At 43.2% G+C, this 21,476-nt stretch overlaps 1 protein-coding gene across 1 annotated transcript in view; it reads left to right on the top strand.

Moving 5' to 3' along the window:
* Window positions 1-1,635: 1,635 nt before the first annotated feature.
* Window positions 1,636-21,476, top strand: part of LOC138983137 (UV excision repair protein RAD23 homolog B-like) — a 30,568-nt gene continuing 10,727 nt past the window's right edge. The window contains exons 1-4 of the mRNA XM_070356544.1: window positions 1,636-1,726; window positions 3,625-3,920; window positions 5,714-5,848; window positions 20,833-20,939. Of these exons, the coding sequence (XP_070212645.1) occupies window positions 1,636-1,726; window positions 3,625-3,920; window positions 5,714-5,848; window positions 20,833-20,939 (629 nt within the window). The remainder of the gene's footprint in view (window positions 1,727-3,624; window positions 3,921-5,713; window positions 5,849-20,832; window positions 20,940-21,476) is intronic.

The raw sequence follows: 21,476 nt of genomic DNA, 5'->3' as shown, positions 1-21,476 counted from the left end.
CATTAGGTCCGTAGGACCTTTCTTCCAGCTAGTCCTGATCTAAGCAAAATGGTTATAATCGAAATGGGAATACATTGGAACAAACTTTTATGATGAAACGCAGACACACGCAATAATAGTAATATAAGAATAAGATCATAAGAGAGAGAGAGAGAGAGATAGAGATGAGAGAGAGAGAGAGAGAGAGAGAGAGAGAGAGAGAGAGAGAGAGAGAGAGAGAGAGAGAGAGAGAGAGAGAGACTGTTTGAAAGATTGAGAGGCCTGACAACAAACAAATCAAAAACGTTGTTGGGGTATATTTCGGAACATTCCTGTATTTGAAACTTTTCACTTCCGGCGTGCGATGTGTGTGTGTGGTAGGGACTTACTTTGTGACAGATCGTCCAAATGCGCAAGTATAAGAGCTGCGCGTTTTAACGATTCTTGTATTCTTTGTAGCCTATTCTTTGCATCGATCGAATGCGCACACATCGATCGATGTGTGCGCGTTTGATCGATCCACCAAACGCGCAGCGCGATCGCGCGATCGCGCAGATCGATCAAACGCGCCTAACATAGACATACAGCACGTACATTCTCACGACAACAGGGGACACTGAACAGTGTAGACATACAGCACGTACATTCTCACGACAACAGGGGACACTAAACAGTGTAGACATACAGCACGTACATTCTCACGACAACAGGGGACACTGAACAGTGTAGACATAAAGCACGTACATTCTCACTACAACAGAGGACACTAAACAGTGTAGACATACAGCACGTACATTCTCACGACAACAGGGGACACTGAACAGTGTAGACATACAGCACGTACATTCTCACGACAATAGAGGACACTGAACAGTGTAGACATACAGCACGTGCATTCTCACGACAACAGAGGACAATGACTCTTGAACAGTGTAGACATACAGCACGTACATTCTCACGACAACAGGGGACACTGAACAGTGTAGACATACAGCACGTACATTCTCACGACAACAGGGGACACTGAACAGTGTAGACATACAGCACGTACATTCTCACGACAACAGAGGACACTGAACAGTGTAGACATACAGCACGTACATTCTCACGACAACAGAGGACACTGAACAGTGTAGACATACAGCACGTACATTCTCACGACAACAGAGGACACTGAACAGTGTAGACATACAGCACGTACATTCTCACGACAACAGGGGACACTGAACAGTGTAGACATACAGCGCGTACATTCTCACGACAACAGGGGACACTGAACAGTGTAGACATACAGCACGTACATTCTCACGACAACAGGGGACACTGAACAGTGTAGACATACAGCACGTACATTCTCACGACAACAGGGGACACTGAACAGTGTAGACATACATCACGTACATTCTCACGACAACAGGGGACACTGAACAGTGTAGACATACAGCACGTACATTCTCACGACAACAGAGGTCACTGAACAGTGTAGACATACAGCACGTACATTCTCACGACAACAGAGGACACTGAACAGTGTAGACATACAGCACGTACATTCTCACCACAACAGGGGACACTGAACAGTGTAGACCTACAGCATGTACATTCTCACGACAACAGACAGAGGACACTGAACAATATTCACCGATTGCTTTCAACATGGAGGGCGGTGCCCATATTGTCTCACCTGTGATTTGTAAATGGAATCCCGAAGGCCGTAGGCCTGAGGGATTCCATTTACAAATCACAGGTGAGACAATTTAGGCACAGCCCGACATGTTGAAAGCAGTAGGTCAATATTGTAATTGTAAATCTATCCATTCAAAGGATCTGACGACGATCTCTTTCCTGCTTTCATGCGATGGTAAACAGACAGAATTGGTTCTGTTCTGTTCACACACTACTTTCAGTCCACCTACCTACAAGGGTCAAGTCCCAAAAAATATGTCTCTGTATTCCTATCGTATCACTCTCCTCCTGTTTTGTTTTCTTTCACATACATTTTCCCTTCTTTTTTGACGGGTTTCTGGACAGCAAACTCAAAACAAATTCTTTTCATCACAAAAGCGATCTTTGGAATTGACTGACGTAGTCCGAAAGAATTCATGCATCAACTTACGTCACGTATCCGACGTCATCACTTCGCATACCTTATGGTCTCGGTATTTCGTTGGTACTTCATATTTCCTACTTGTAAAATGACCCTCAAAGCTAACCGAGACTAGTTGAGGCTGTATCCATGCTGGCGACACGTGAAACACATGACTTGTATTGAGACGCTTGCCAGGAAGTGTACATTGAGGCAGATCCATTTGGAGGTAAGACACGTTGATTGCCTGACCGCTGAGTGATTGCATTGACCAATCAAAATGTCGAATTGACAAAGAAGGATTTACAATGTATTTTGTAAAGCATTATGGTTTGCATTACATTGTATTATTCATCGGGTTATATCGTCCATTATATTGTATTGTTCATAGCAAGTTATTGTCCATAGCATTGTACTGTCCATAACATTGTATTGTCCATAGTATTGTACTGTCCATAGCTTTATACTGTCCATAGCATTGTATTGTCCATAGCATTGTGTTGTCCATAGCATTGTGTTGTCCATAGCATTGTGTTGTCCATAGCATTGTACTGTCCATATCATTGTGTTTTCCAGAGCATTGTACTGTCCATAGCATTGTGTTGTCCATAGCATTGTACTGTCCATAGCATTGTATTGTCCATAGCATTGTATTGTCCATAACATTGTATTGTCCATAGCATTGTATTGTCCATAGCATTGTATTGTCCATAGCATTGTATTGTCCATAGTATTGTACTGTCCATAGCATTGTACTGTCCATAGCATTGTATTGTCCATAGCATTGTATTGTCCATAGCATTGTGTTTTCCAAAGCATTGTATTGTCCATAGCATTGTATTGTCCATAGCATTGTACTGTCCATAGCATTGTATTGTCCATAGCATTGTATTGTCCATAGCATTGTATTGTCCATAGCATTGTATTGTCCATAGTATTGTACTGTCCATAGCATTGTATTGTCCATAGCATTGTATTGTCCATAGTATTGTACTGTCCATAGCATTGTATTGTCCATAGTATTGTACTGTCCATAGCATTGTGTTGTCCATAGCATTGTATTGTCCATAGCATTGTGTTGTCCATAGTATTGTACTGTCCATAGCATTGTGTTGTCCATAGCATTGTGTTGTCCATAGCATTGTATTGTCCATAGCATTGTATTGTCCATAGTATTGTAGTGTCCATAGCTTTGTAGTGTCCATAGCTTTGTACTGTCCATAGCATTGTGTTGTTCATAGCATTGTATTGTCCATTGTATTGTATTGTCCATAGCATTGTACTGTCCATTGTATTGTATTGTCCATAGCATTGTACTGTGCATAGCATTGTATTGTCCATATTATTGTGTTGTCCATAGTATTGTATTATCCATAGTATTGTGTTGTTCATAGCATTGTATTGTCCATAGTGTTGTTCATGGTATTGTACTGTCAAAAGTGTTGTGTTTTCCATTGCATTGTGTTTTCAAAAGTGTTGTGTTTTCCATTGCATTGTGTTGATCATAGCATTGTGTTGATCATAGCATTGTGTTGATCATAGCATTGTGTTGATCATAGCATTGTGTTCCCAACACCAGGCGGCCGACAACACTGTAACACAGGCGTCACCGATTGAAGCTGTCCTGGCAGAACTCCGGAGGCTATCTGAAGGACAGGAACAGCTGCGGCAGGATAATCGAGCGCTGGCTGCACAAGTCCAACACATCGCGGGGCAGCAGGGAACGGCAGAACCAACAGCACCGGCAACGACATCAACGCTGCAGTCAACAGCAGCGCCACTACAAGGGCCAGCAGCACAGCTGCCAACGCCACAATGCGGGGGTAGCGCAAGCCTGGTACACGCCGTTGATCTGGTACGTCTTGGGTAGCTAGCTGTGCATTCTCTCTCTGTGTCTCTCTGTCTCTGTCTCTCTCTGTCTCTGTCTCTGTCTCTCTGTCTCTCTCTTTCTCTCTGTCTCTCTTCGCTTTAAACTCACGCACACACACTCTCTCTGTCCTCCTCTCTCTCTCCCCCCCTCTCTCTCTCTCTCTCTCTCTCTCTCTCTCTCTCTCTCTCTCTCTCTCTCTCTCTCTCTCTCTCTCTCTCTCTCTCTCTCTCTAATAGTTTAAATGATATTAAGATTTGTAACAAGATTTGACTAAAGAAGCGTTACAAGACATGCGGTTTTTAAAATCGTCCACAATTTCACAGTGATTGCCACAGGCACATTAAATAAACAAACATTAACCAGCCAACCAAGCCATCTCTGTCTGTCTATCTCTGTCTGTCTATCTGTCTGTCTATCTCTGTCTGTCTATCTCTGTCTGTCTATCTCTGTATGTCTATCTGTGTCTGTCTATCTGTGTCTGTCTGTCTGTCTATCTGTCTGTCTATCTCTGTCTGTCTATCTGTCTGTCTTTGTCTGTCTATCTCTGTCTATCTCTGTCTGTCTATCTGACTATCTCTGTATGTCTGTCTGTCTATCTGACTATCTCTGTATGTGTCTGTCTGTCTATCTGACTATCTCTGTATGTGTCTGTCTGTCTATCTGACTATCTCTGTATGTGTCTGTCTGTCTATCTCTGTATGTCTCTGTCTGTCTTTGTCTCTGTCTGTCTATCTGTCTGTCTATCTCTGTATGTCTATCTCTGTCTATCTCTGTCTCTCCTGCCCACCTCCCCCCTCCTCCCCACATCCCCCCCCCCCTCAGCTCCTACACGGCCGATCTAATCTGTCAATGTGTTGGGGGTCGCACACAAGCATTGTCCGTGTCAGTGTCGATACATGCAAATAGACTGAACATTCCTCATTGATGACGACAGCCAAGTTGATGGTTGAGTGTTTGGGACCCCGCCACCTGCTTGCTAAAGAGAAGAGATGTTCCGATCTCTCCCCCCCCCCCCCCCCCATTGTGTGGCACAAAACCAGGTAAAAATGGTAAAGATCCTGAAATCCATGTCGGTGAATTATAGAAACATGAAAATACCCAGCATGCATCCCACGACACAGAGTAGAGTATAATTATATGGCCGACGCAACATAGGGTCAAGCACATGCTATCCTCTTCGTGCTAAACCATGGGTGTACATGGGCGTTTTGGCCCACACACGCACAGGAAAATAAAATAATGTTTGAACATTTTTTCTGAGTACCATGTGAGGAAACACGTTCACATACTATTGCATGACAATAAGGTGAGTCACACTATCTAAAACAACGCTATGACAGAAGTGACTGTAATATCATGCACACCACTCATAATTATGAACAGCGCTATGACAGAAGTGACTGTAATATCATGCACACCACACATATAAACATCGCTATGACAGAAGTGACTTTAATATCATGCACACCACACATATAAACATCGCTATGACAGAAGTGACTAATATCATGCAGACCACACATATGAACATCGCTATGACAGAAGTGACTTTAATATCATGCAAACCACACATATGAACATCGCTATGACAGAAGTGACTGTAATAGCATGGAAACCACACATATGAACAGCGCTATGACAGAAGTGACGGTAATATCATGCATAGTACTTACTGTATTTGAACAGTGCTATGACAGAAATGACGGTAATATCCTGATCATTACATATAAGAACAGTGCTATGACAGAAGTGACGGTTATATCATGCACATCACACAGGGACCGACTGTGGAATGTGCTCCGCCGTGCAGTACCTCTGGGTCACCGGGGAACCAGGCTGCCTATCCTGCCCCGCCCTTGATGGCAAGATCACAGGAATCAGAGGACCAAGTGTTAAGGTTGTCAGACCATGAGGTAAATTCATCTCAGAAAAACACCACCCACCGAAACATTATTTTAAAACTTGAAGTTGTGTTTCAAATGAATAATATAAGATGTTTGATGGGTTGTTGACAGACCAGCTTTTTTGTCGATATGCCCCCCGAGGACCGACAAAAAAGCTGGTCTGGCAACAAACCATCAAACATCGTTTTTGTCATCATTTTGGTGGTTCAACATTAAGTGAAAAATCAACACAGGGAGCCATGGTTTGAAACGCGAGTTCTGTTATCATAATGCATGTTCGGGGCCCCAGCACGTTGTTCAAAGCTGGCGTGCGAAAGCAACTTACTGTGTGTGATTTGAGTTTATAATGTTGAGACAAGTATGTCAGGTTTGAGGATGCGAAGTTCTGTAGGTTCCGACTAAAGAGTGGTGTGTGAAACCAACAGTAAGCGCCTTTGAGACGATAGTGCCCACACGTTGCATTCGAGCGATGGGATTGTCGTATTTCAAACGAGGTGATTTGCTTGCACAGTCAGCGTTGACCATCTCACAACAGATGTTATGTGGATTATCGTGCGACGTTCGAGTCGGGGGCAAGGAATCGCAGGAAGCAAAGATGAGTCTTTTTCCATTGTCACCTTTCTTTCCGGTTGTTGGTGCATATAATATTGTGCGGACAAAATGATGCGACGGCGAGTGTTTTTTGCCTCCAAGATTTTGTGGTGTGGGTAATGTTTTTCTCGTTTCATACCCACACCAAAACCTGAAACACACCCCACCCCACCCTCCCCCTCCCTCACAATCAGTCCATGAACACAAACACTGACACACACTAATTAATGATCAAGTTACCCCCCCCCCCAACCCTTCACTTGCACACCTGCAACGCAGACGATCATATTATTGATTAAATATTCATATAGGTCAGTGTTGGGTTTTTTGTTCTTGTTTGTGTTATTGCAGAATCGGTTTTCTCTTATTGCTACACGTGTCTCTTCATTACATTTCACCATCGCCCTACCACCCTGCCCCTCTCGGTATTCCACCCCTCGGTTTTCAGTGGTAAATATTAGCAATCGAATATTGAAGCTACGTTGAGTCAAAGGTCACAGAAGATTTGCATCGTGCAGCACTGCACGAATTGGGTCAAAGGACACAAACGATTTGCGTCGTGCCGCGAAGGAAAGATAATCGCGATCTTGTTTCTCATTGCCTCTCTGTTTTTCATTAGACTTGTCATTCTGCTTGCTCGGCTTTGTCAGATGTCTTCATTTCTTGTTGCTATGTTCTTTGCTTTTTTATTATTATTTTTTTATTTGCGCTTAGTTTATCGATACAACGTCTTGTGCACGGGTCAAAATGTGTGTGTCAGGGGTCAATTGGTTTGACTTAAACTTGACGTTCGTGTTTCTCCAAACAGAGATACACGCACTCCATGACTTTGTGAGAAGATAAAACAATATCGATAGGTTTCATTTTTTTGCGATAAAGCATAAATGTATGACCTTTGATGAGGTAGTTTTGTTTTTTGTTTACATTTGCCAGTTTGCCAGTTCGTATTTGGAACTTGGCGAAGCAGTGTCGTCTGTTTAGGTCTGGGGAAACGCCAATGAAAAGAGCCGAAGAATCCTCGAGCGTTTCTATTGGGTTTGCTTTTGATTATCCATGTAATAGGGCTTCCTGCAACTATGGTAACCGGGGATTTATTCCCCGGGGAACATGAGATTTATTTCCCAGGTGCTTGTGAATGAAAACTCGTGAAAATGATGACAACTTATAATGTCCGGAGTTGATCATAATGCAACAAAAGGCGATCATTATGCTCCACGAGGACCAACACTAAAATGCAAATGATACTGAATGCAATGCAATTTGGACGTATGTGTTGTGGTTTACATAGTCCGGGCTGATCAGTTTTATTGTATCGGTTCTAGTGTCATTAGTGCATAATTTCCTTCAGCTCATTTCAATAAGGCTCCAGTTCTTACCACAACAAGGCACCCGCTTCTTTCTCTCTCTGATTTGATTTGATTTGATAGCTGTTGCTTTTTGGGTCCAGCGGACCATATAGGCCAAATCAGGACCCCACAAGTTTAACATTACACATATTCAAATTAAACCAATTTCAATAAACTATATCAGGAAAGTCACCCAAAAGGAATTCAAAAGCTTCAAGGATGAGAAAATGGAACACAGTAAAACTATTATAAAGCTCACAGTAAAACTATTATCACACTATTTTCATGAGTCATCTTGAGCACCTCATTCTAAAGTCTTATTCTGGCCCAGTTCCAGAACTGTACAAGAGGTTCATCGACGATGGTTTGGGTGCCACTTCTCTGTTTGAACCCCTCCTTCTTGATTTCATTCACTTCATCCAAGCATTCCATCCCAGCATCAAATTCACATTCAACATCTCTTCCTCATCTGTGGTCTTTCTTGACATCTCCATCTCCATCTTGCATGGTCGCTTCACCACCTCTGTCTTATACAAAGAAACTGACGCTCATTCATACCTTGATTTCAACTCTTCTCATCATCCTGCCAACAAAAGCAGCATTCCTTTCTCTCAATTCCTTCGTCTTCGGAGGCTCTGCTCTGAAGACGACGACTTCCACCAACAGTCTGTCTTGATGACGTCTTTCTGTTTGGCCCGCAACTACCCTGATGCACTCGTCCGTGACGCCCTTCTGCGTGTTACCCAGGTCTGTCGAGAGTCCGCCCTCAGTCCTACACCATCTGGGCACAGTGACAGACCCGTCGTTTCCCTACTGTTTCATCCCCACAACATGCCAGTAAGCAGAATCCTGAAATCAAACTGGCACATCCTTCAATGAAGTGACTCTGTTGGTTCGATCTTTGCTCAAAAACCACTCTGTGCTTTCAGAAAAGACCGCAGCGCCCGCGACCTCTTGGTGAGATCCCGTCTTCGCAGTCCCACCAACCCCACAGCCCCTGGGACATTTCCTTGTTCTAAACGAAATTGCAAATCTTGTCCCTTCCTCCACTCTGACACCTGCCTCCAAGGCCCTCGTGGCTCCTTCACGGTCAAGAGAACGTTTGACTGTCAAAGTCACAACGTTGTCTATGCGATCGTCTGCCTCTCTTGTCGCCAGATTTATATCGGAGAAACCGCGCACATCCTCGAGGTGCGTTTCTCCGAGCATCTGGCCGACATCCGTCATTCCCGCAATAGGCCAGTATCCCTTCATTTCATCGCCGTTAATCACTCACTTGATCATGTCAGAGTCATGGCTCTGTGGCAAGTACGTGGCGACTCCTTCGAGCGCAAACTCAGGGAGTCCCACATCATATCATCCCTCGGCACTACCTGCCCCGATGGAATTAACATCCGCCGTTAATTCATTCATCTCAACCTTCCCCCCGCTGTTCCACCTTGTGTGTATGTGTGTGTGTGTGTGTGTGTGTGTGTGTGTGTGTGTGTGTGTGTGTGTGTGTGTGTGTGTGTGTGTGTGTGTGTGTGTGTGTGTGTGTGCGTGTGTGTGTGTGTGTCCGCACGGGTACGTGAGTTTCCTCTTTCGTTCCCATTCACCCCCCCCCCACATTTTGTTTGGTCTACGGACCTCAAAGCTGCCGCTTTTCAACTCTAACTTTTTCTTGCCTGTGTTATTGTTGGCTCCCCCTCGAGTAGCTTCCCTTGCTTCTCTGTCTTTGTCATTTGTTGGTTTGTGCAGTGCAGTTGTTTTGTCAGTTATTCTCCTCTTTATCTGTTCTATCGTCTTTCTTCTTCTTTTTTGTGTGTGTACTTTTGTGTTTTTGTGCCTGAAGAAGACCCGTAGGTCGAAACGTCGCTGTTATTCGTTCCGTGTTCGTCATTTTAACGTGAGTACATTGCTTTTTGGTCTCTTTATTGTTCCCTCTCACGTGCAGTCGCCATTGTTTAATACTTTCGTCATATCACCTTGACTGTACCCCTTTGTTGTTTCGTATCCATCGTGTTAGTAAGTGTGCACTTCTTTCCTTTTAAGATCTTCTATTCGTGTTGTATTCTTTTATTTTATACATTTCTTCACCATCCCTTTCTTTCTTAAAAGTCTTTAGATCTATTTTGATTTTATTTTGATTTCCCATTTTCTTTGCTAAGAAGTTTTACCGGAACAGTCTTTATACACTACAGTTATCCAATAACAGCAACTGTTTCTATGCCTTGCCATAGTTTAATTCTCCAGAACACACGCTAGCCTCCTAACGAGTTTGAATCTTTTTCTTCCGCCGTTTTTTCAACCACTGGCACTTGGTTACGCTAAAGCTATGTTCAACTCCACCAAACTCGCAAGTCATATTACTTTTCTCAAACACTGCCTCCGCCTCCGCGTCATACCAAATGGCTTTCAACTCCACCATTCTGCGTCTGATCTACACAACACTCCGCTTGTAGCTAGCACAAACAACATTTTAGCACAAGCAAGCCGCAAACTAATTGGTGCTCATGTCAAGTCACTTGATCGGTCACGTGATGCCAATGCTAAGCTCCTGCACCACCTTCGAGCTCAACCCACCTCCATTCTTCCAACTCCAGTTGCATTCCGACTCAAGCAGGTCCTGCATGTACATAACCAACTCATTCATGTTCATTGCACCACACTCAAAGAGAACAAACTACAAACACTATTGGAACAAAACCCAGCACATCAGCCACCTACCTCTAACTCAGACACCCTTTCTCCCCCATCTGCTTTAGTTCGATGTGTCCCCGACACAGTCACTTTGTCAGAGAGCGAGCGCTCTGTACTTTCCAAAGGACTCAAATTCATCCCAATCCAACCTACTGCCAGCAAATACAATACCCATCTCGACTGCCAACGCTTTTTTTCGTAAACTTCGCTGGATGGCCATTCTCGGCACTGTTCCCCGCCCACCACCTCTCTCTGGCCAAGCTGATGTTTTCACTCACTTTTTCAAAACTCCTGCCTACAGAGAACCTCAACAAGACAAGTCCGTTGACGTTGAACTGTACATAGCCAAATGCCATAGAGAAATCAGCAAACTTAAATCCAAACCTGCTCGTAACTCCAACCTGACACGAGACGAACAGCAAACCCATGTCTCGCTTAAATCGCGCCAGGACATCGTCATCAAACCTGCTGACAAGGGCGGTGCTGTGGTCGTCTGTGACCGAGAACTGTACCTTCGCGAAGCCCATCGCCAACTCAATGACGCAGCGTCATACAAACCACTCCCTCAGGCCTCCCTCCCCCTCGACCAAAAACAGATCGCAGATACAATTAAAGAACAGATCAAACACAACAATCTTCCCGCCACTGCCAAACTTCTGTTGAAGTCTGACGCTAAACAGCCCACTTTCTACCTCCTCCCGAAAATACACAAACCCAACACCCCAGGCAGACCCATCGTTTCTGCCTGCAGCTGTCCAACAGAGTTCATTTCGGAATACTTGGACTTCCTCCTTCAACCCATTGTACAGTCACTGCCAACGTACGTCAAAGACACAACACATACCCTCAACCTTCTTGAACACCTCAACAGCCATCCCAGTTTTCAGCCCCAAGTGTCGTTCACGTTGGATGTTGTGTCCCTGTACACATCCATACCCCACACTGACGGACTCAAAGCACTTACATTCTTTCTGGATCGTCGTCCCACTGATTCTGCCTACCCACCAACCACAACACTTGTTCGCCTGGCTGAGCTTGTTCTCACTTTGAACACTTTTGAGTTTGACGGACAGGTGTTTGAGCAGATCAGCGGAGTCGCCATGGGTCCAAAGTGTTTCCCATTGATTTGTTTTGTTTTGTCGATCACGGTGTCTTTTGCATACTGATTTGTTGAGCATACCATTGTATTGTAGTGTCCAAATTATATTGTAGTGTCCAAATTATATTGTACTGTCCAAATTATATTGTGCTTTCCAAATGATATTGTAATGTCCAAATGATATTGTACTGTCCAAATGTTATTGTACTGTCCAAATTATATTGTATTGTCCATTTTTGTTATTGTCCATTGTATTGTGTTGTCTATTGCATTGTATTGCCCATATTAGTGTATTATAAATAGCATTGTGTTGTCCATAGCATTGTATTGTCCATAACTGTCATTTGTATTGTCCATAACATTGTGTTGTCCATAGCATTGTATTGTCCATAACTGTCATTTGTATTGTCCATAACATTGTGTTGTCCATAGCATTGTATTGTCCATAACATTGTGTTGTCCATGTTTGGTGGCGTGTTGGCAGACCAGCTTTTGTGTTGGTCCGAGGGGACCATATCGTCTTTTGTTTTATCTTGATCTAGGGCCGACGGCTGCGGTTGATAAAAATATAATGCTGTGGTTGATAAAAATGTAAGGCTGCGGTTGATAATAATGTAAGGCTGCAGCTGATAAAAATGTAACGCTGCAGTTGATAAAAATGTAAGGCTGCGGTTGATAATAATGTAAGGCTGCAGTTGATAAAAATGTAACGCTGCAGTTGATAAAAATGTAAGGCTGCGGTTGATAATAATGTAAGGCTGCGGTTGATAAAAATGTAAGGCTGCGGTTGATAATAAGCTACTCACAAAAAGTTAAGGATCACTTGCACACAAATTCATAACTTTCCAAATAAGAAAGCCAATGCGTTGGTATTTGGCAAACGTTTAATTCAATGCTTTAGCAATAACGATGCAACATTTCCTTCAATTTCAAGCAATCGTTTGGTCTGTACATTTTATCAAAGTGTGTACGTATCGAAATTTAATTTCACAAAGTCGTTGAAATCACAAGACATGGCATTCAGATGCTCCCAAAAGTTCAGTAATGCGTGTAACCGCCCTGGCTGTTATGGCACTCGACGCAGCGAGTCTTCATAGAGTTGACCAGGGTGGTGAAGATCCTCTGTGGAAGCGCCTGCCACTCAGCCTGCAGCATCTGGTAGAGGTGCCGGACATCCCTGGGAGGGGGGAGGTTGCTCCTCACTTTGCGATCCAACTCATCCCAGAGGTTCTCAATCGGGTTGAGATCGGGACTGCATGCTGGCCACTCCATTCTGTTGACTCCAGACTGCTGCAGGAAGTCGTTGACCACCCTTGCCCTGTGGGGGCGAGCGTTGTCATCCTGGTAGACAGCCTGCGGTCCCATTTGCTGCAGTGTAGGCACAAACAGCGGTCGAAGGATCTCATCCCGGTATTGGAGGCCAGTCAGGTTACCCTGTACATGAAACAAGGGTGTTCTGTGGTGAAGGCTGAAGGCCCCCCCCCCCCCCCAGACCATTACAGAACCTCCACCAAAGGCCACCTTTTCATGGACAGTGGGGTCAATGTAGCGTTCCCCTTGGCGCCTCCAGACCCTCAGTCAGTCGTCGTTGTGGTTCAGGGTGAAACGTGATTCATCACTGAACAGAACCTGGGACCATTGCTGACGTGTCCACCTCACGTGACGTCTGCAGAAGGCGCGGCGTGCTGCCCTGTGGGATGGAGTTAAGCGTGGCCGTGCAGCTGGGCGACGAGAACGGAGGTTAAACCCATGAAAGCGATTCCGTATGGTCTGCTGGCTGATGTTGGTGTTAGTAGCCACCCTCAGCTGCCTTCGAATAATGCTGGAAGAGGCTGTTCTTGTTTGCAAGGCTAGTCGTTCAATGAGACGATCTTCGCGTGGAGTTGTCTTCTTTGGTCGCCCAGGTCTGCGTCTTTCCTGGACCCTCCCAGTGGCTGTGAAACGTTGAATCAGTCTGACAATGACCGAGATGGACACGTAAAGTCGCCTGGCCACTTCTCGCTTGGGGACACTATCTTGGAACCATGCAACAGCTCGTCCCCTCTAAAACTCGTTCAATTTTCGTCGTGGAGGCATTGTCAGACAATGCCTAATACTGGTGGTATGTCTTCTCAGAAAGCCAAGCAAGTGACAGCATCTAACACATAAACAGCAGTGCTTGCACGTGCATAATGGTTTTTCCATGTGGCTTGTGCAATGTGTTCGGGCTGAACGGTCCAATACAAGGTCCTTTTTCGCAAGTTTCCGCTTTTTCTTTTGCTACCAAGCTCAGTAGTAGAGAATCCCGTGCAATTTTCCCACTAACACAACATCGCCCATTTACAGCTGAATAAGAATTCATAACAATTTGGTTTGACTGAGAAATAAATAACAGTAGCGAACTGATTTTATTGAGCACCTGTTTTCTCATAGTGATTCTTAACTTTTTGTGAGTAGTGTAATGTAACAAAAGGCGATATTTATGCTCCTCAAGGACCAACAAAAAATGCAACAAAACAGAAACTGCATGTGTGTGCACAATATTTTTGTTTTCTTTTTCTGGAGAGATCTCTTCTTTCATGGTCGCTCAGTTGTAGAAACGATTATGAGGCCTGTCAGTTTGCTGTCTGAGTGCTCTGAACAGTGTAGACATAGAGCACGTACATTCTCACAACAGAAGAGGACACTCCCATTGTATTCTCCAGGCGTGCTGCCAGTGCCACAAACGATCCCGGTGCATCAGCCAAGTGGTGTGTGACTGCCGTGCGAACTGCACCCCCTGTACCAACTGTGCTGCTAAACGCTGTTCGAATCGAGCCGTTGATCTGGTACGTCTTGGGTAGCTGTGTACTCTCTCTCTCTCTCTCTCTCTCTCTGTCTCTCTCTCTGTCTCTCTGTCTCTCTCTCTCTCTCTCCTTCTCCCTCTCTCTCTCTCTCTCTCTCTCTCTCTCTCTCTCTCTCTCTCTCTCTCTCTCTCTCTCTCTCTCTCTCTCTCTCTCTCTCTCTCTCTCTCTCTCTCTCTCTCTCTCTCTCTCATTGATGACAATTGCAACAGCCATTGTGTTTCAAACCCCGCCACCTGCTTGATAAAGAGAAGAGATGTTCCGATCTCCCGGGCCACTTTATTAGCATACCTGCTTGCCTCCCCCCCCTTTTTTGTGGCACAAAACCAAGTAAAAACGGTAAAGATCCTGAAATATATATAAAAAAAATCAAAAAAAAAGCATGCATCACATGAAACAGAGTATAATTATATGGCCGACGCAACATAGGGTCAAGCACATACAATCCTCTTCGTGCAAAACCACGAGTGTACGTGGGCGTTTCAGCCCACAAACGCACAGGAAAATAAAATAATGTTTGAACATTTTTTTCTGACTACCGATGTAACCATGTGAGGAAAGACGTTCACATACTATTGCATGACAATAAGGTGAGTCACACTATCTAAAACAACGCTATGACAGAAGTGACGGTCATATCATGCACAAAACTCATAATTATGAACAGCGCTATGACAGAAGCGACGGTCATATCATGCACAAAACTCATAATTATGAACAGCGCTATGGCAGAAGTGACGGTCATATCATGCAAACCACACATATAAACATCGCTATGACAGAAGTGACGGTCATATCATGCACACAACTCATAATTATGAACAGCGCTGTGACAGAAGTGACTAATATCATTTTGTTTCTTTGCTTAACGCCCACGAAGGGCCATATCAGGGCGGTGCTGCTTTGACATATAACGTGCGCCACACACAAGACAGAAGTCGCAGCACAGGCTTCATGTCTCACCCAGTCACATTATTCTGACACCGGACCAACCAGTCCTAGCACTAACTCCATAATGCCAGACGCCATTTCTTAGGTATGATCCGGCCGGGGACTAATATCATGCAAACCACACATATAAACATCGCTATGACAGAAATGACGGTAATATCATGCATAGTACATAATATGAACAGTGCTAGGACAGAAATGACAGTAATATCATGATCATTACATATATGAACAGTGCTATGACAGAAGTGACGGTTATATCATGCACATCACACAGGGGCCGGCTGTGGAATGTGCTCAGCCGTGCAGTACCTCTGGGTCACCGGGGAACCAGGCTGCCTCTCCTGCCCCGCCCTTGATGGCAAGATCACAGGAATCAGAGGACCAAGTGTTAATGTTGTCAGACCATAAGGTAAATTCATCTCAGAAAAAAAACCACCCACCGAAACCTCATATTTTAAGACTTGAAGTTATGTTTCAAATGAATAAGGTGCATTATCATTAGTTTTACTCTTTTTATATTTAGTCAAGTTTTGACTAAATTTTTCGAGGGGGAATCGAAACGAGGGTCGTGGTGTATGTGCGTGTGTGCGTGTGTACGTGTGTGCGTGTGTGTGTGTGTGTGTGTAGAGCGATTCAGACGAAACTACTGGACCGATCTTTATGAAATTTGACATGAGAGTTCCTGGGTAGGAAATCCCCGAACGTTTTTTTCATTTTTTTGATAAATGTCTTTGATGACGTCATATCCGGCTTTTCGTGAAAGTTGAGGCGGCACTGTCACGCCCTCATTTTTCAACCAAATTGGTTGAAATTTTGGTCAAGTAATCTTCGACGAAGCCCGAACTTCGGTATTGCATTTCAGCTTGGTGGCTTAAAAATTAATTAATGACTTTGGTCATTAAAAATCTGAAAATTGTAAAAAAAAACGTAAAAATTTATAAAACGATCCAAATTTACGTTTATCTTATTCTCCATTATTTGCAGATTCCAAAAACATATAAATATGTTATATTCGGATTAAAAACAAGCTCTGAAAATTAAATATATAAAAATTATTATCAATTTTTTTTTTTCGAAATCAATTTAAAAACACTTTCATCTTATTCCTTGTCGGTTCCTGATTCCAAAAAATATATAGATATGATATGTTTGGATTAAAAACACGCTCAGAAAGTTAAAACGAAGAGAGGTACAGAAAAGCGTGCTATCCTTCTCAGCGCAACGAATACCCCGCTCTTCTTGTCAATTCCACGGGTACTGCCTTTGCCACGGGCGGTGGAGTGACGATGCTACGAGTATACGGTCTTGCTGCGTTGCGTTGCGTTCAGTTTCATTCTGTGAGTTCGACAGCTACTGGACTAAATATTGTATTTTCGCCTTACGCGACTTGTTTATATTTAGTCAAGTTTTGACTAAATATTTTAACATCGTTGTTGTTGTTGCTGGTGTTGTTGTTGTTGTTGTTGTTGTTGTTGTTGTTGCTGGTGTTGTTGTTGTTGTTGTTGTTGTTGTTGTTGTCGTTGTTGTCGTTGTTTTCCTTATTTTTGTTTTTCATTTTGAATTTACATCATAGAGCAACTTTTGTTAAACAATTATCTGCCGTGTTCTAGGCAAATATTGTGTGAACCACCAACCAGACATAAGTCCATATTTGGTGTCTGTATTTTCACTGTCTTCAAAGTTGACTGTTGATCGCAGCAGTCAGTTCAGCCTTTACCCCTCTGTAAACAGTTGATCGTAGCAGTCAGTTCAGTCTTTACCCTTCTGTAAACTGTTGATCGTAGCAGTCAGTTCAGTCTTTACCCTACTGTAAACTGTTGATCGTAGCAGTCAGTTCAGCCTTTACCCTACTGTAAACTGTTGATCGTAGCAGTCAGTTCAGCCTTTACCCAACTGTAAACAGTTGATCGTAGCAGTCAGTTCAGCCTTAACCCCTCTGTAAACTGTTGATCGTAGCAGTCAGTTCAGCCTTTACCCTACTGTAAACAGTTGATCGTAGCAGTCAGTTCAGCCTTAACCCCTCTGTAAACTGTTGATCGTTGCAGTCAGTTCAGCCTTTACCCTACTGTAAACAGTTGATCGTAGCAGTCAGTTCAGTCTTTACCCTTCTGTAAACTGTTGATCGTAGCAGTCAGTTCAGTCTTTACCCTACTGTAAACTGTTGATCGTAGCAGTCAGTTCAGTCTTTACCCCTCTGTAAACTGTTGATCGTAGCAGTCAGTTCAGCCTTTACCCTACTGTAAACTGTTGATCGTAGCAGTCAGTTTAGCATTTACCCTAATGTAAACTGTTGATCGTAGCTGTTAGTTCAGCCTTTACCCTACTGTAAACTGTTGATGGTAGCAGTCAGTTCAGCCTTTACCCTACTGTAAACTGTTGATCGTAGCAGTCAGTTCAGCCTTTACCCCTCTGTAAACAGTTGATCGTAGCAGTCAGTTCAGTCTTTACCCCTCTGTAAACTGTTGATCGTAGCAGTCAGTTCAGTCTTTACCCCTCTGTAAACTGTTGATCGTAGCAGTCAGTTCAGCCTTTACCCTACTGTAAACTGTTGATCGTAGCAGTCAGTTCAGCCTTTACCCTACTGTAAACTGTTGATCGTAGCAGTCAGTTCAGCCTTTACCCTACTGTAAACTGTTGATCGTAGCAGTCAGTTCAGTCTTTACCCCTCTGTAAACTGTTGATCGTAGCAGTCAGTTCAGCCTTTACCCTACTGTAAACTGTTGATCGTAGCAGTCAGTTCAGCCTTTACCCTACTGTAAACTGTTGATCGTAGCAGTCAGTTCAGTCTGTACCCCTCTGTAAACAGTTGATCGTAGCAGTCAGTTCAGCATTTACCCCTCTGTAAACAGTTGATCGTAGCAGTCAGTTCAGCCTTTACCCTACTGTAAACTGTTGATCGTAGCAGTCACTTCAGCCTTTACCCTACTGTGAACTGTTGATCGTAGCAGTCAGTTTAGCATTTAGCCTACTGTAAACTGTTGATCGTAGCAGTCAGTTTAGCATTTAGCCTACTGTAAACCGTTGATCGTAGCAATCAGTTTAGCCTTTACCCTACTGTAAACTGTTGATCGTAGCAGTCAGTTTAGCATTTAGCCTACTGTAAACCGTTGATCCTAGCAATCAGTTTAGCATTTGCCCTACTGTAAACCGTTGATCGTAGCAGTCAGTTCAGCCTTTACCCCTCTGTAAACAGTTGATCGTAGCAATCAGTTTAGCCTTTACCCTACTGTAAACTGTTGATCGTAGCAGTCAGTTCAGCCTTTACCCCTCTGTAAACAGTTGATCGTAGCAATCAGTTTAGCCTTTACCCTACTGTAAACTGTTGATCGTAGCAGTCAGTTCAGCCTTTACTCCTCTGTAAACAGTTGATCGTAGCAATCAGTTTAGCCTTTACCCTACTGTAAACTGTTGATCGTAGCAGTCAGTTCAGTCTTTACCCTACTGTGTACTGTTGATCGTAGCAGTCAGTTCAGCCTTTACCCCTCTGTAAACAGTTGATCGTAGCAGTCAGTTCAGTCTTTACCCTACTGTAAACAGTTGATCGTAGCAGTTAGTTCAGCATTTACCCCTCTGTAAACAGTTGATCGTAGCAGTCAGTTCAGCCTTTACCCTACTGTAAACTGTTGATCGTAGCAGTCACTTCAGCCTTTACCCTACTGTGAACTGTTGATCGTAGCAGTCAGTTTAGCATTTAGCCTACTGTAAACTGTTGATCGTAGCAGTCAGTTTAGCATTTAGCCTACTGTAAACCGTTGATCGTAGCAATCAGTTTAGCCTTTACCCTACTGTAAACTGTTGATCGTAGCAGTCAGTTTAGCATTTAGCCTACTGTAAACCGTTGATCGTAGCAATCAGTTTAGCATTTACCCTACTGTAAACCGTTGATCGTAGCAATCAGTTTAGCCTTTACCCTTCTGTAAACTGTTGATCGTAGCAGTCAGTTCAGCCTTTATCCTACTGTAAACAGTTGATCGTAGCAGTCAGTTCAGCCTTTACCCTACTGTAAACAGTTGATCGTAGCAGTCAGTTCAACCTTTATCCTACTGTAAAGAGTTGATCGTAGCGATCAGTTTAGCCTTTACCCTACTGTAAACTGTTGATCGTAGCAGTCAGTTTAGCATTTACCCTACTGTAAACCGTTGATCGTAGCAGTCAGTTCAGCCTTTACCCCTCTGTAAACAGTTGATCGTAGCAATCAGTTTAGCCTTTACCCTACTGTAAACTGTTGATCGTAGCAGTCAGTTTAGCATTTACCCTACTGTAAACCGTTGATCGTAACAGTCAGTTCAGCCTTTACCCCTCTGTAAACAGTTGATCGCAGCAATCAGTTTAGCCTTTACCCTACTGTAAACTGTTGATCGTAGCAGTCAGTTCAGTCTTTACCCTACTGTGAACTGTTGATCGTAGCAGTCAGTTCAGCCTTTACCCTACTGTAAACTGTTGATCGTAGCAGTCAGTTCAGCCTTTACCCTACTGTAAACTGTTGATCGTAGCAGTCAGTTCAGTCTTTACCCCTCTGTAAACAGTTGATCGTAGCAGTCAGTTCAGTCTTAACCCTACTGTAAACTGTTGATCGTAGCAGTCAGTTCAGTCTTTACCCCTCTGTAAACAGTTGATCGTAGCAGTCAGATGTGTAGGTGTTTTGTGAGAGACAAACCATGCATGAAGTGTTGTTAAGACTCCTAGATTAGCTCACTGAGTCACTCTTTCCCGAGCTATGTTTCATTATTCGGGTATTTGAGCACGGACACTTCCACGTGACTGTAAGTGTCTTGTTAACCAAGCACTGGACCCAGCGGAGAGTTGTTTTACATGGCAGGCTGTGAACACCTTGAAACAGTGCTTACATAATTATCACTCAACACGCATTATTTTTGAAGGTACAGGAACATTTTCAACCTCTTTTGATGTCAATTTTCAACATTGAGATAATGGTATATTTTGCAGGACTATGCAAAAATGTTATTGTCTTTAAAAAAAGACAAGAAAAAAAGATATGTGATTGTGTGCACTCTGCACTGCATTGTGTCCTTTTTGGGTTAAACATCGCTCACACGCTCTGGGAAATATGTTCATTCCAATTGAGAAACTAATTTAATTTTAGCCAAAGAAAACGTCATGTCATTACGCTATTTTCAGCCATATCTGAAAGACGCGTTACAATGATTGAAATAGACTCACATTATTTCATCAAACTTAACCCAGCGATGTACTCCACTATCAAAATAGGCCCTGTAATTGTAACTGATACCCCTTTCAACTACCCAGCCCTAGTTTATATGATCATTGTCATGTCATCATATTCAACATTGTGTATCATAGACGCTGTCTGGTTGATTTCTCTGTTTTTATTTCACACTTGTTTCAAAACATTCTGAAAAGATCACAGGCAAAATATCATCGAAATCTATTTCGGGGGGTCAATCGATCAGTGTCGAATGTCTTTAAATATTGACCCGTTAAGTGTTATGATTGATAGACCCACTACGTGTTTCATTGCAGACTGTTGCTGATATGATTGTGGAAATGATGTCCATGGGCTTTGAGCTTGAGGATATCCATGATGCATTGCAGTATGGGAAAATGTCCACACAGGAGGCAGTAGACTGGTAAGCAGTGCACAGACTGCACTACTCGCTGTTTGCTCGTGAACCACTGACAGAATGAACGGAGAGTGGGATAGGCATGACAATTTGGCATTTAACAACATATTCAGACTGACAAAACCATGTAACCTCTTCTGATAATTGTTTACACTGTCATGGTTGTTAATGCTCCCAATGATCTTTGTTCATCAGTTTTTCACTTAAAGTCTGAAACTTGTACAGGAACTGAGTGAGGTACATTACACAAAAATGACTTCATGGATTGAAGCTAAGAAGTTTGGGGTAGTCTTAACGCTTGCTTCAGTTTATAGTGGATATATTCGATTCTATGATATCCAATCAAGGGGTTTTCTCATATTTGGCAAAATCGAGGTTGCATAATAACATTATTGTTTTGTTCTTTACATGTTTGAATACAAGCTAGCAAAACCTCAAATTGATACTGCATTATTTGCTCGGTACAAAATTGATTTTGTTTGTGTGATAATGACAGGATTGTGTTTGTGTGATAATGACAGGATTGTGTTTGTGTGATAATGA

The sequence above is a fragment of the Littorina saxatilis genome, linkage group LG12, assembly GCF_037325665.1.
Source record: "Littorina saxatilis isolate snail1 linkage group LG12, US_GU_Lsax_2.0, whole genome shotgun sequence".
NCBI lineage: Eukaryota > Metazoa > Mollusca > Gastropoda > Littorinimorpha > Littorinidae > Littorina > Littorina saxatilis.
Note: the sequence above shows the minus strand (reverse complement) of the source record. Positions and strands in the feature narration are given on the sequence as shown.